The 12387-nt window shown below is 38.0% G+C and overlaps 1 protein-coding gene across 2 annotated transcripts in view; it reads right to left on the reverse strand.

Moving 5' to 3' along the window:
- The window catches only part of klhl29 (kelch like family member 29), an 89795-nt gene that overhangs the window by 65970 nt on the left and 11438 nt on the right, over positions 1-12387 (reverse strand). For both annotated transcript variants that reach the window (XM_077740989.1, XM_077740996.1), the window contains exons 2-4: positions 12217-12278; positions 10168-10278; positions 9141-9437 (exon numbers count right to left, since the gene is read on the reverse strand). In XM_077740989.1, coding sequence (XP_077597115.1) covers positions 9141-9398 — 258 coding nt within the window. In that variant the 5' untranslated portion in view covers positions 9399-9437; positions 10168-10278; positions 12217-12278. The remainder of the gene's footprint in view (positions 1-9140; positions 9438-10167; positions 10279-12216; positions 12279-12387) is intronic.

A 12387-nucleotide genomic window follows, 5' to 3' on the forward strand; every position in this document is an offset into this window, starting at 1 on the left:
GTTGGCAAGGATGGGAATTAAAATGACAGGGTTAGCTAACCAAAACGGGTTATGAATATGAAATAATTGAGATAGTCGTAAAGAAGCAACCGTGTAAGATAAGTACATTAAAATGACAGCAAAAATTTAATTTTACATGTAGAAAACTAATCTGGCAAGCATATCGGATTGTTGTGTTTTAGTTTCTCCAAAAAAGTGCACGGGGAACGCCCACTTTTTTAGTAGTGACATCACAACCAGAATTGGATAAGAGTAGTAAGAGGGCGAGAATACAGACACAGAAAAAGACATTATAGACATAAATAGATAGTTAATAAGTAAGTTAATATATAAATACAAGAATAAATATATAAATAAGTGAGTCTAACTTACTTTTTAACGGAATGATACAGACAACAAAAATACTATGCTAGCAGAATGCAAAATGTCCATCTTATTCTGAGTTTTAGATTTTTTTACTGGATCTAATTTAATTCATTTGGCAACTTGTCGTTTTTATTTGTTTAATTCCTTTCAATACAAGACTGCAATGAAGGAAGTGAACGTTAACGCCATTGTTGACTTCCCCGTGGTCATTCCACCGGAGTCGCGTCAATCGAGACGAGAACGGGGAGCTTGTCAGACAGGGCGAGCGTGTCGAGAGGCTCGCCATCGCCGCCGTCCCTCCTCCGCCGACAGCTTCAAGTGGCTGTCGCCTTAGATTTGTCGCTGTCATCCGTCAGCGGCGGAGGCGCCGTCGCCGCGGGCTTCTCGCCCCGCCGCTCACACGTGCTTTCGGAACTCCTTGTCAAAGGTGAAAATGATACGTTTTTTTTTTTTTCGTTTTCACTCCATCGTTTATAATTGGCTCGTTTTCCCGGAGGATGGCGAAGAGTTTGCAAAGTGCTAATGAAGAGAATTAGCTAAGACAGCTGTTGTTTGTTCCAAAATTCGCAGAGGAAATGGAATGGCGAAGCAATTGACTTGACTAGAAAAGTTCGTAACTTCATTTTTCGTGATGTTTTTCGGATTTTTTGTGAATTATCGTACATTCCAAACTTTTTCCCAATCGGAGAAAATCCAGGGGAAAAGTTTTGGTTGACTTTGCCATCCAAAAATGCACAAAAAATCTGTAAAGTCAAAAAAACGGAACTCTCATTTGGACAAATTAGCTCTAGAAGGCATGTTTTCTTTATCCTCTGCAAAAGCAATCTAGTACTAAGAGTTCCAACTAGCTCAATGTCACTTTAAATCTTTTCTAATCATTATCTTTACATAAAGTACACTCGGAGTACCTCTTACATAACTCAATAAAATCCTTTCTGACAGTCAAAATAGCAGGCGATGAATCCCCCCAATTTTTCCAACTGGGCGCACACATTAGTCAAATTTTATTCTGTTCATTTTATATTCTCTCCAGTTTGAAACACAGCCAGGAAACGGCTTTTTTACTTATTATTATCATTTTTAAGCAGAGCGTTACAAAATATTCACCCAAGCGGCCAAGCCATTTCTCATTATTAAGATTATTATTCCATTGATTGGCTGCTGTGCGGATTGTGCCGACGTCGCTTTGGGGATTTTCGCAATGGCGAGGTTGGGGGGTGGTGGTGGTGGTCCGTCCACCCAGGTGTTTTAATATCGTGTATATATAAATAATAGATTATCTGGTAAATGCAGATTGTAATAGGGAGAGACTCCATCAGTCTTTTGTGGTCTGACCTTAACTGTGGCTGAACAAATGACTGCAAACTCACTTTTTTTTTCATTAGGAGCTTTTCGTGCTTGGCCACACCGCCGTAACCGCACAGTGGGGGTGTGCGTACGTGGTGTGTACCTTGTGTGTTCGTTGCCTTCTCAAGTTAGCTGTTGGGAATCTTTCAGTTACTGACACAAGGATATTTCACTCTCATTGGGGTCCTATGACTGATACATTATTTATTAATGAGAACTTTTTAGCTCTATGTAAGTGGAGCTAAGGATGGTAGTATGTGAAATTTTGAGGTAGAAAGTTGGTGAATTTTAATAAACTAATGTTATTTGGACATTTTACTATTGTTAATTTTCATAACAAAGCTACTTTTTGCTTTTTAAACTATTTTGAATACATAAATGCCTGTTTATGTTCGGTACTGAAACTAAATTGGTAGAATGGCTATACAAAAATATTTTTAATGGTAGATAGAATACTTTAATACTTTACTTTGTTCAATAATTATGTATGTGTAAAGATTAGATTTGCACAATAAAAACGTTAGTTTCTGCTATGGTCTGTTTTGTTTTGAAGTTGGCAGCATAAAACAGTTACATTTTTTAACAAACACTATAATATTAATATGTTTTGATATCATGTTAAGTGCCATTTATCAGATTAAAAAACAAATGTACTCACTTTCATTGACATAGAAAAGCATCTAATCCATTTTGACTAAGATTATAAGTATTAGTTTATTTTAAATGAACAACAGTCTCCCCCAAAAAATGTTTTTTAGTCATACTGTAGTATCAACATATTTTTATGAGTACAAGTTTTTCGTTGTTAGTGTCTTCGATTTTCTTTATGCAAAATGAATAGCTCAAACTACTAAACATAAGCAGGCATCAATATTTAAAGACTCACAATGATGACGATTCCCAACTGACACGCAAACAACTGTCCGGCTGAAACACAACAATAATTTATGGCGATTTAAAGCCGTCTGTTCTCGTGTTTAATCTCCGACAAAACCACGTTGTTTTTCCCCGATGGCGCGCTAATGAATCAGCTAAGCGTAAGACACGGTAGAATGAACGACTTTGTTGTTTTAGATAAAAAGTGGCCGCCATGTTCCCCTCCGCCACCTTAGCCTTGTTTTTTCGTTGTTTTGGGTGCAAAAGTGCTTTGGGGAAGAAAAAAAAACAAGAAAAGTCAAAGAAGAGCGTGCTTAATGTTCTCAGACAGATGAGAGCCATGAATTATTAATTATCAGAACACTTCTGAGCTGGCGAATATAAAAGAGCCGTGTTTGTCTTTTAGGTTTTGGCTGTTTTTTTGGGAAAGAAGAAACGGAAAAACGGCTGTGTGGGTTTCCACTTTGTTTGATGATCGGGATGTACAAGAAAGGGAAAACATTTTCTCTGGGGCGGAATTTAATAAGTCTCGTTTTCTCGTTTAAGCGGGTCATATTAAAAAGAATACTTTGTTGTTTTGTCTGTTGACAGATTGAAAATAAATTTTCTTTTACTTTGCAATGTTTTTTAAATATAAAATGCCATTGTATCAATTTCTAAAATATTTTCTCAACATTTTTTAACCGTTTTATGCCTGCATTGATTTTAACCAATCAATTCTTTGACGATAATTGACTTTATATACTTTTTTTCATAAAATAAGTCAACCACATTTCTTTTCCACGAACGTTAACCCAATTTTCTACAATAAAAAAACCCCAAACTAAATTTAAAAGTACCTCTCAGGATCAAAACCAAAATAAATGAGATTATATTCTCCATGAAACTGAGATCAATATATAAGATTAAATCTATTCTATTACAAGCATTGGATACCTGTGGAAGAAGCATTTATGAATCCTGATGGTTTAAATGCTAATTACTTGTGCAATTACTTTTGCCATGTGTTGCTTCTCAACTCGACGAACTATTAGCTCCAATTTGCCACTAATTGCGAGGCGCCGTGTTCCTCCGTTCCTCCAACGCGCCGACTGTTATTTCCCACTAGGACGTAATCGGATAACCGCGAGGTGTAGCCGAGGGAGGTTACAATCACATTGTCGTGCGAGAATATTGTATAGTCGACTCTGGCACCCCCACCGTTGGCTACGTTGAGTCTTCCTGGAATCTGAGGAGGTAAAGTAATACGATTTACGTATTTGGTAATTGCTAATTTGCTACAGAACTCTCTTTGTGGGATTAATTATTTGATTTGTATTCATAGTTGGCAGAGTTACCTAAAGAAATGTTTTAAAAATAGTTTTTAAGATGTTATGTTAACATTCTACCGTAAGAATTTATATTCCGAGAGAAAAATCTTAATGTGAGGCGATTAAAATCAAACTACTATGAAATTAAAATTGAAAGACGTACATATTACCTTATAGATTGTACTATTAAAAGATTTAAATCGTAAAATAAAGAAATTTAAGTGTATTTTGTTGCTGATTTTTACGTAACGTAAAATGTTAGTTTTATTGGCTTCACGTTTGTGTGAAGACGAAACTTCTATTTGCAAAAGTACGAAAAAAGTCGTAATGTTACGAAATTTAAGCCCTCTTGTTTTTACGTTACGTGAAACAGAAGTTTATATGATTCCTGTTGCTAAAACTTTGATGAGAACGACGTTCTATTGTTAATATAGGCCATATCGCTTTAAATTAGAAGTTAGCCTTGAGATTTTTCCAACGCAAAAACTTTACCACAGCTGAAAAAGATCGGAAAACACAGAATTAGCTCATTTAACGTAGTTATTTTGAATTCCCAATGTTTCCCTGTCTATTTTTATAATTTATTTTGACAGTAACCTTCATCTAAGAGTGGAAATAAACAGCCCAAAGCCATTAAATATATCCTAATTATTCCTGACAGAGTCCCTGTCTATTAAGTCACTGACTCAGAACTCAAAGCCACCTGAAAATACCAAAAAACTTTTCACATAGAATTTCCTCACCGCATTGAAACTTCTCGAAGACACCGAACATCATTTCCTATTATTTCCTATGGGAAGAATTGTTTAGAAATGAGAAAAAAACTAAAGAGATTTTCTATCGTAGGTCACGACACGGTCCATAAAAGACTTTTTACGAGTGCTATTTGAAAACACTTGCAAAGGCAAAGCTACAGGGGCTCGTTTGTAGCCCGTCACGTCATCCTCGGACTATATCCAGAACACCTTAATGAGCGGCCTATCACTTGTACGCGTGTCGTGCGGGGCTTGGCGCTCGTTACTTGTTATTTAAAACAGGCCGAGAGCTAATTAAAGCATCCTAATAGCCGCCATTGTCAAGTTGTTCATAGAGCGTTATCAGGATGCTACAGTGGTTATTGCGCTTAATGCTAGCTTTTGATGGGGATGTAGACCTCCCCTAGGAAAACACACCACACCACACACACTCATACATGCAAGATCCAAGTTGTTTAGTTTTTTTTAATCTGCTCGCAAATATATAGGGCCTCATTTCATTGGCATAACGACCTCATTTAAATGAGCTTAATGAATCGCATTCAAGCGCAGAAATGGCCGCACAGTGTCACGAGTTTACACGTGGTTTTTTTAATACGAGGCCGGACTGGGCGCCCCTTGTGGTAAGAACAGAATTTATTTATAGTCTCCACTCATTGGATTAATGGTCTAAGAGAGCAGGTCGCAGTTTTTGAAAGAGTTTTGGGAAGGCAAACGTTGTAAGGGTTTTTGAAATTAGGGAAAAAGGCTAGGCTTTAGCAAGTAACTACTGACTATTTTATTTATTATTATTATTATTTATTGACTATATATCTGTTTATTTGTTTGTTATCTGTGCCTTTTCCTAATTTATGTTGTGACTCCATGTTAACTACTTATTAATGTACTTTGTTAAAATTATTTATCACTTATTTACTGATGTATTTGTTTGTTATTGTACTTTGTGGTAAAGCTTTAAATCTAACTATATTTATATAATGAGAATAAAAAAACAGTCAATATTATTAAATTCAATAATTTTTTTTTCGTTGTTTGATTGGGCCTGCGACTTATATACGATTTTTTCTTCTCTGAGCAGTTTATTACGTTGTTTTTTAAGGGTAAATCTAAAAATCTGATATAAACAGATGCCTATCTATTCAGTTATTCATATTATTATTGTTAAGTAAAACTCTTATTGATTTTTACTAAAATAAACAAACACTTACTCCCAAAAACGACTTGTAGTCTGAAAAATACGGCCAATGTTTGTGGTTATCTGTCAAAAAAAGCATCTAAATGTTAGAATTAAATAAAGTAAACATAAGCAATCACATTGATATTGTAGAAGTTTCTCAAGTATATATTAAAAAAAAGAAAAGTTAAAAGATTTGGAGCGGATTCGGACATGTGACGGGAAAATCAATATTCTCTGGGTGGACTGCAATCTGACAGCTCAATAGGCTTTGGGAAAGGGAAAAAAATAGAAGGGAAGGCTGTGCTGTCTTATTCCAGCGTAACTCCTTGAACATCTCGCTTTCCCTTTGGGGACTTAGCGGCTCAGGGCGCCTGGCTTGTTTCACATGACGACAAAAGCGGACCAGAGATTGCCGGTGTGTGCCTCCTGCAACTCAGAAGAGATGGCGACCGCTCCGTCCATCTTTCTTTCTGGCCTCCAGCGGCATCATTACCTCGTTCGGATACAATAAAAAAGCTTATGCGCGAGTACGTCTGCAAGAAGTCCCCGGAAAGCTCTTTATCACGCAAGTTAAAGCCAAAGTATAGGACGTTCTCCCCGAAGCTTTGCGGAATAGTAATAATGCAGTTTGGCAAATTCTTACCTCACTTTTTTTATGATTAATGCACCTGTGTGAGAGTTAGTACCTCTGTGCTAAACCTGCAGTGGTTACAAAATAAAATACAATCTCCCAACTGTGGAAAACAGTGGGAATTATTATGTTGTGGGGGTATTTTGCGACATAAAAAGTACACTATTTCTAGTGGGAATAGTGGGTAGGCCTTTATATTCTGGGGCTATTGGTGTACAAAGTATCTGGGAAAATCGAACTACCGTATTTCTGGACTATAAGTCACACTTTGTTAAAAGTTTGCCTGGGCCTACAAACTTTACTTTAAGTGACATATATATATTTTTCTCTTAATGTTAACAGTGACTAATGATGCTCTATTTATCCAAAGTACTGTTAATATTTTTGGTTAATTTTGTAACAATAATATGATAACATAACATATGTTAACATAACAATAACTTGAAATTTCCAGAATCTGGGATAAGTAAAGTTAACTAATCTAATCTAACAGGTCTGTTGTTTTCTATTTTACTATTACTTTAATGTATTTTGCTCATTTTTGGTTAATTAAAATGATATTTTCCCTCTCCTTATGTATTGCAATTTGTACTCCAGAGCGATTCATAAATATGTTTATCCCTATCATAGTATATTTTTTGTCTTGTGCCACTCACAGTCCGAAAAATACATTATATATATTTTTAGACATATATTCTAGATGAGTACTACTACAGAGTATATTTCCACATCTCAAGTCTTAGCCAAGTCGATAGCTTCGTTTTTATTCGCCAGTAATCTGCATGAATAAAGAGCTCAGCTTTTAAGCAGCGGCTTCGCTACGCTAGTTTTATATTTGCCTGCTTTTTTGGGGGTTGGGGATGCTCGGCGAGACTCATTTATGCAAGTGATTAATCGCCTTATGAATATTAATGCACTCCGACAAAGGTGCATAGTCGCAATTTTTTCCTCTCTTCAATTATTACATGAAAAATAAGTCGGCAAAATAAAGGGCTAATGTTAGTGAGGTCCTTTAGCAAAGAAAATTGCAGTACTGCAGGTGCCCACTATTGATTTTTGACATATTTAAAATTCGGAACTACAAAAAAAGCCGATTTTGGAAATCAAAAGTCATAATAGCAGTTTTAGTCTTAACCATTCAATAAAATATCAACTTATCATTCCCATCTAGGCATGCTGGTCAAACTGATCCCATCCTAGCAACATCCAATCACAGCCCAGCCCTTAAAAAAGGACAAAGTCTTGTTAAACCTTTTACGATGTTTCCATGAAAGTTATATTACCGTGAATGCTTGACTGCAGTGATTTTATGTCAATGTCTTTAAGAGGAGGGCATTATTTTTTTTTTATAAACGGACAACGGCTCGGAAAACCGTTGACAAATAATTAACGGAGCGACTTGGGAACGCGGGAAAAAAAAAACATGTCCGCAAATTAACTACAACCTGCTGTTCCGTGCGAGTACCTTTACATCGGTAACGGACAATAATGCCAGATGGTGTACTTGTAGAAAAGTGAAAGGCATCTTGTCCCGTGTCGTGATTGGCCGCCAAGCATTTACGTAGCGTGGCTTTTTACACGTTGGAAAACTCCCAATGGGAATTTCGGAGCAGCTTTTATCCGATTTGACGGAACGGGAGTGGCTAGCGGAGATGGAAAGCCACGCACCGGAGGTGTCGGCTTGTTCCCGGGGGGGTCCGGCACCGTAATTAAAGCCGGGACGAGCTCTATCCCTTTTAGACATGGCGGCTATCCGTTGGCCATTTAGCAAAGAGCTGTCGAAAAGCTGCACACGAGAAAAGGCCAGAGAAAGTCCAAGATAAAACAAACAAAGTGGTATCCTGGGAAGAGTGCTACGCTAAAATGCTCACCTTCTCTACACCGGAATATAATAAGTGGCTTTATAGGAATGTCGCCTAATTGCACTTGAATCATGAGATGGCCGCGGTAAGAGCGAACAACGATTGGAACGGCGCCAACGCAGATTTACGATGTGCAAACCCTGGCGTTCCGCGGGAACTCTTAAATTACTACGGCCCGTGTTTACCTCCCCGGAGAGTAGATCGATGCTATAAACTTTGTTTTAACCAAACGAGGCAAGTTGGAGAAAAGCAATGGACATACGGCTTATAATAGAAAAGTAGCTGACGCCGCCCAGAAAGTGACCGCCAGAAAAGGAGGCTGGCGGAACATTTACGAGGGGGGATTAAGCCGTGAAACACGGAGTGACAAAGCTGATTCATGGTCTGTGATTTGCTCCTTCAGCAACGACTCAGGCAATTAACGGCAGAGTCCGCCGATGAACCTCGCTGACCTTTTAGACGGCTATGAACACAGATGACGGGAACTTAAATGGTTCGGGAGGGGGATAAAGTCAATGCACCTGCCTCAAAAATCATTTTTATGACTCTACAGGGCGAGTTGTCTCAAATCCGAAGACATAGTTTTGCTATTCTAGGAGTTTTTTCACTCTGGAGATAGCCGAAATGTACTTATATATTAAACAGTACTTATATATTAAACAGTACTTAGATATTAAACTCTCTCTCAGATATTAAACTCTCTCATGAATATAATTTTAAGTGCTGGTTTCAACAGTAAACATTCTATCACCATTTGACCGGTGACCAAAAGGTCCGGAGACCAAACGTCTGGTGACAGAAGAGATTTTGACCTACCTTGGACGATGGCGGGACCACCATGGCCCGCTTGACGGCCGCCTCCCCGCTCGATGTTGTCACCGCCACGCCGTTTGGCGTGGGGAGGAGCGAAGGGATGACGGGCAATGGGAGGAGTCCAGGCCGGTTGTTGCCGTTGAGTACGGCAGAGGCACAACTATGATTGGCGCCTCCATTGTGGAGGCCCGTAAGGCGGATGTCACGGCGCTCCCAGGGTGCCCGGTAGTCCCGTTCGAAACGGTGGTGGTGGCGGGACATTACTTTTTGGTCCGCTCAGGGGGAATAATGAGGGCAAGCCTGCAATACAATCATAAGTATGGTTAAGATTTAAGAATAAAATCATTAAAGCAGTAGTTACAGTAACTACTATACTGTGTTTTCCCATATATAAGTCGCAGTGGATTATAAGGCGCACCCTCAATGAATGACATTTTAATTTCTTTTCCATATATAAAGCGCACTGGATTATAAGGCGTTCTGTCTATTTTGGAGAAAATTTAAGACTTATAGTGCGCCTTATAGTCATGAAAATACATCAAAAATTAAATTTAGAAAATTTATATACAGAAATATAAGAAAGTATATGTTGAAAATTTATATAGGCGTATGGTTCAAGGATGCAAATATCCATATTTATCCTGTATATTTAAAATAATCTTTAAAAATATTTATTTCAGATACAACTATTATTGTAATTTCTGACAATACCGCTCCTGTTATTTTAGTAATATTTTCCAGTACTTTAATTTAGATTTTGTAACATCTTTTCATCCATATTTTTCCCTCCCATTAGCACCTCCCCCCAAAACTCCCACATTCCTTTAAGAAATATTGTATTGACGGAGAATAATAACGGCAAAGCTCTTTCCCCGATATTGAAAAAATGGTGGTCAGAGCTACTAAAAAAATCAGCGGGATGTCACTCTTGAAGGATCCCAAACCCCCCACCTTCACTCTCCGACCAACCCTGCCCACCGCAGCCCCCTTTAATAACCTTGAATTTTCCGAGTGGCTACAGTTGTATTACCTCTAAAAATATGTGAGGCGAAAAGAAGAACACGGCGCTCGTCCGGCGGAACAATGCCGCTGGTTTGCCCCAGCTAATGTTCTGCCTTATCTTCACAGCTCCACACCTCAACTAGGGGAGAAAAAAAAAGAGGGCAGACGGTTAATTCTTCTGCAAATAGGTAGAGAACAAATATGAAAAAATATATGTATAGGCATATGTAAAGATAATCTCTTCAGAAATGCTGTAGCAGCACATTTGCATGCAGGATTTTGCACCTTGTATGTATTTTTGGGAGTATCTTTTGTGCACTGGACTAAGAGATTTTTTATTTAATTGTGAGAAATATTTAATTGTATTGTGGAAGTATAGGGGGGTTCATAGAGGAGGAAGTCTGTGGTTTTAGGAGAAAAATAAGGTGTATAAAACTAAAGGATGGACAAATAAATGTCACAGGTTAAGACTTAAGTATTGTGTGGTCATGTGACAGTGCTTACATAGCATGAAACAATATAAGAGAAGCTTTTAACTCATTTAAAGTGTTTGTATTTGACAATCGATCTAACGGCAACGGACACGCTGGCCGATCTAACGATCAATTCATCCATCGGGATGGCGCGCCAGCTACAAATGAGCCTGTGTGAAAGTGGATCTGCTCAAAGTCCTAGCAGAACAAGATATTGCTGTAAATGAGCAGACCTCAAGAGACACACTAATCACTAATGCACACACACACACATGGGGATGTACACACTGCAGCAGTAAATGTGCTGACAGTTCTTCCATGACAACACAACGTTCATGCTGACATTTAAATAGAGCAGTGGAGCAAGAGGAGAAATGAAAGAAGTAACACAAATACACACATGCATACACACACAGTGCAAATAAATACACAAGCGATAAAAGGGCAAACATGCCCTGCAACAGGAGCCATTATGGATGTTCTTTCTGATTGGTTTTGTTGACGAGGAAGGAAGGTAGCGTCCTGATTTCTTTACAAAAAGATGTAATTTTTGAAAGGTAGAAACAAGAATTATGAAATTCCAGTGATATTTTAAACAGTTATGATGGACAAGACCTTCCTTTCGGTAGTTATTTATTTTATTTTCAACGAAAAGCTAATTATCGTTCTTGGAGAAGGACACGACTTTGAAAGAAGAAAATAATACTATTTATATTTTATCCTGATATTGGACTTACCATTTGTTATGTGCTTATAATTGAAAAAAACTAATTTTTACAGTGTATTGCCTTCAATTCAGAACAGTCAGTGTTGCCAAGAATGTAAAATATCCGATAAAATTTACGCAATTTGATCTTTTCCGTTAAAAAATCCCACTTAGCGACAACCCCGTCACTGGGATTGAATCTTCACATTAGTCGCCGCAATTAAACCCAATGCTTTGAGGAGAATTACTACTTCTACTACAATTGCTACACCTCATTAGTACTCCGGAAAAAAAGCAGGCATTCGGTAGTAAGGCCCTGGAATAAATATAGGACATCTCAACGAAAAAAAAAAGGGATAAAAAGCCTGTAGGCCGAGCTGCTGTTTTGCAGCCCAAATAGCATCTGCTTACGTGATTAATAGCGACACGGAGGATGGCTAGGCTTAAACAGCTCCAGTTTTACGGGACAACAGGGAGGCGTTTGACTCGCAAATACAAGCGAAGAGCCAGCTAATCAGTGGGTAGGATAGCCAACGCTATGCTAAAGCATGGATGATCACGTGTGCAAGTTTATAGGAGGTAACGTAGTGCTGATTTAGAACGGTTAGAGAAATTGAATTGTACCATGTTGACTGGACTGTGTAGGCAGGGGTATTTTAACAAAGACATGTACGCATTTAGTATAGACTAAGACCATAGAAACTGACCCTTGATTAAAGAATGGACAATGTAGATCTGGTTACAAGGTTATTAATTTAAAAGCATTTACCTATTGAAAGGTTTATATGTTTTTTGATAGGTTAAAAATACAGTATGTCCGAAATGGTATGTCATGGTGGAAGACCTGAACTGAAGGGTGAAGTTCTAAATTGAACACTCAAGCTACATTTCTACTCACAGCTATTGGTCCACCTGGATGAAGTGGGTAGGGCAAGGGAAGTCCAGGATTCTCAACTTGACCTAGATTAAAAAGAGAAAGATGGATGAGTGAAAACAAAAATGTCTTAAAATGTTTCTATGGCAGTCAAGAACAGTTTCTAGACCCCAAGTGCTGTATCCCCAAAGACAA

Source organism: Stigmatopora nigra, chromosome 2 (genome assembly GCF_051989575.1).
Source record: "Stigmatopora nigra isolate UIUO_SnigA chromosome 2, RoL_Snig_1.1, whole genome shotgun sequence".
In the NCBI taxonomy this organism is placed as follows: domain Eukaryota; kingdom Metazoa; phylum Chordata; class Actinopteri; order Syngnathiformes; family Syngnathidae; genus Stigmatopora; species Stigmatopora nigra.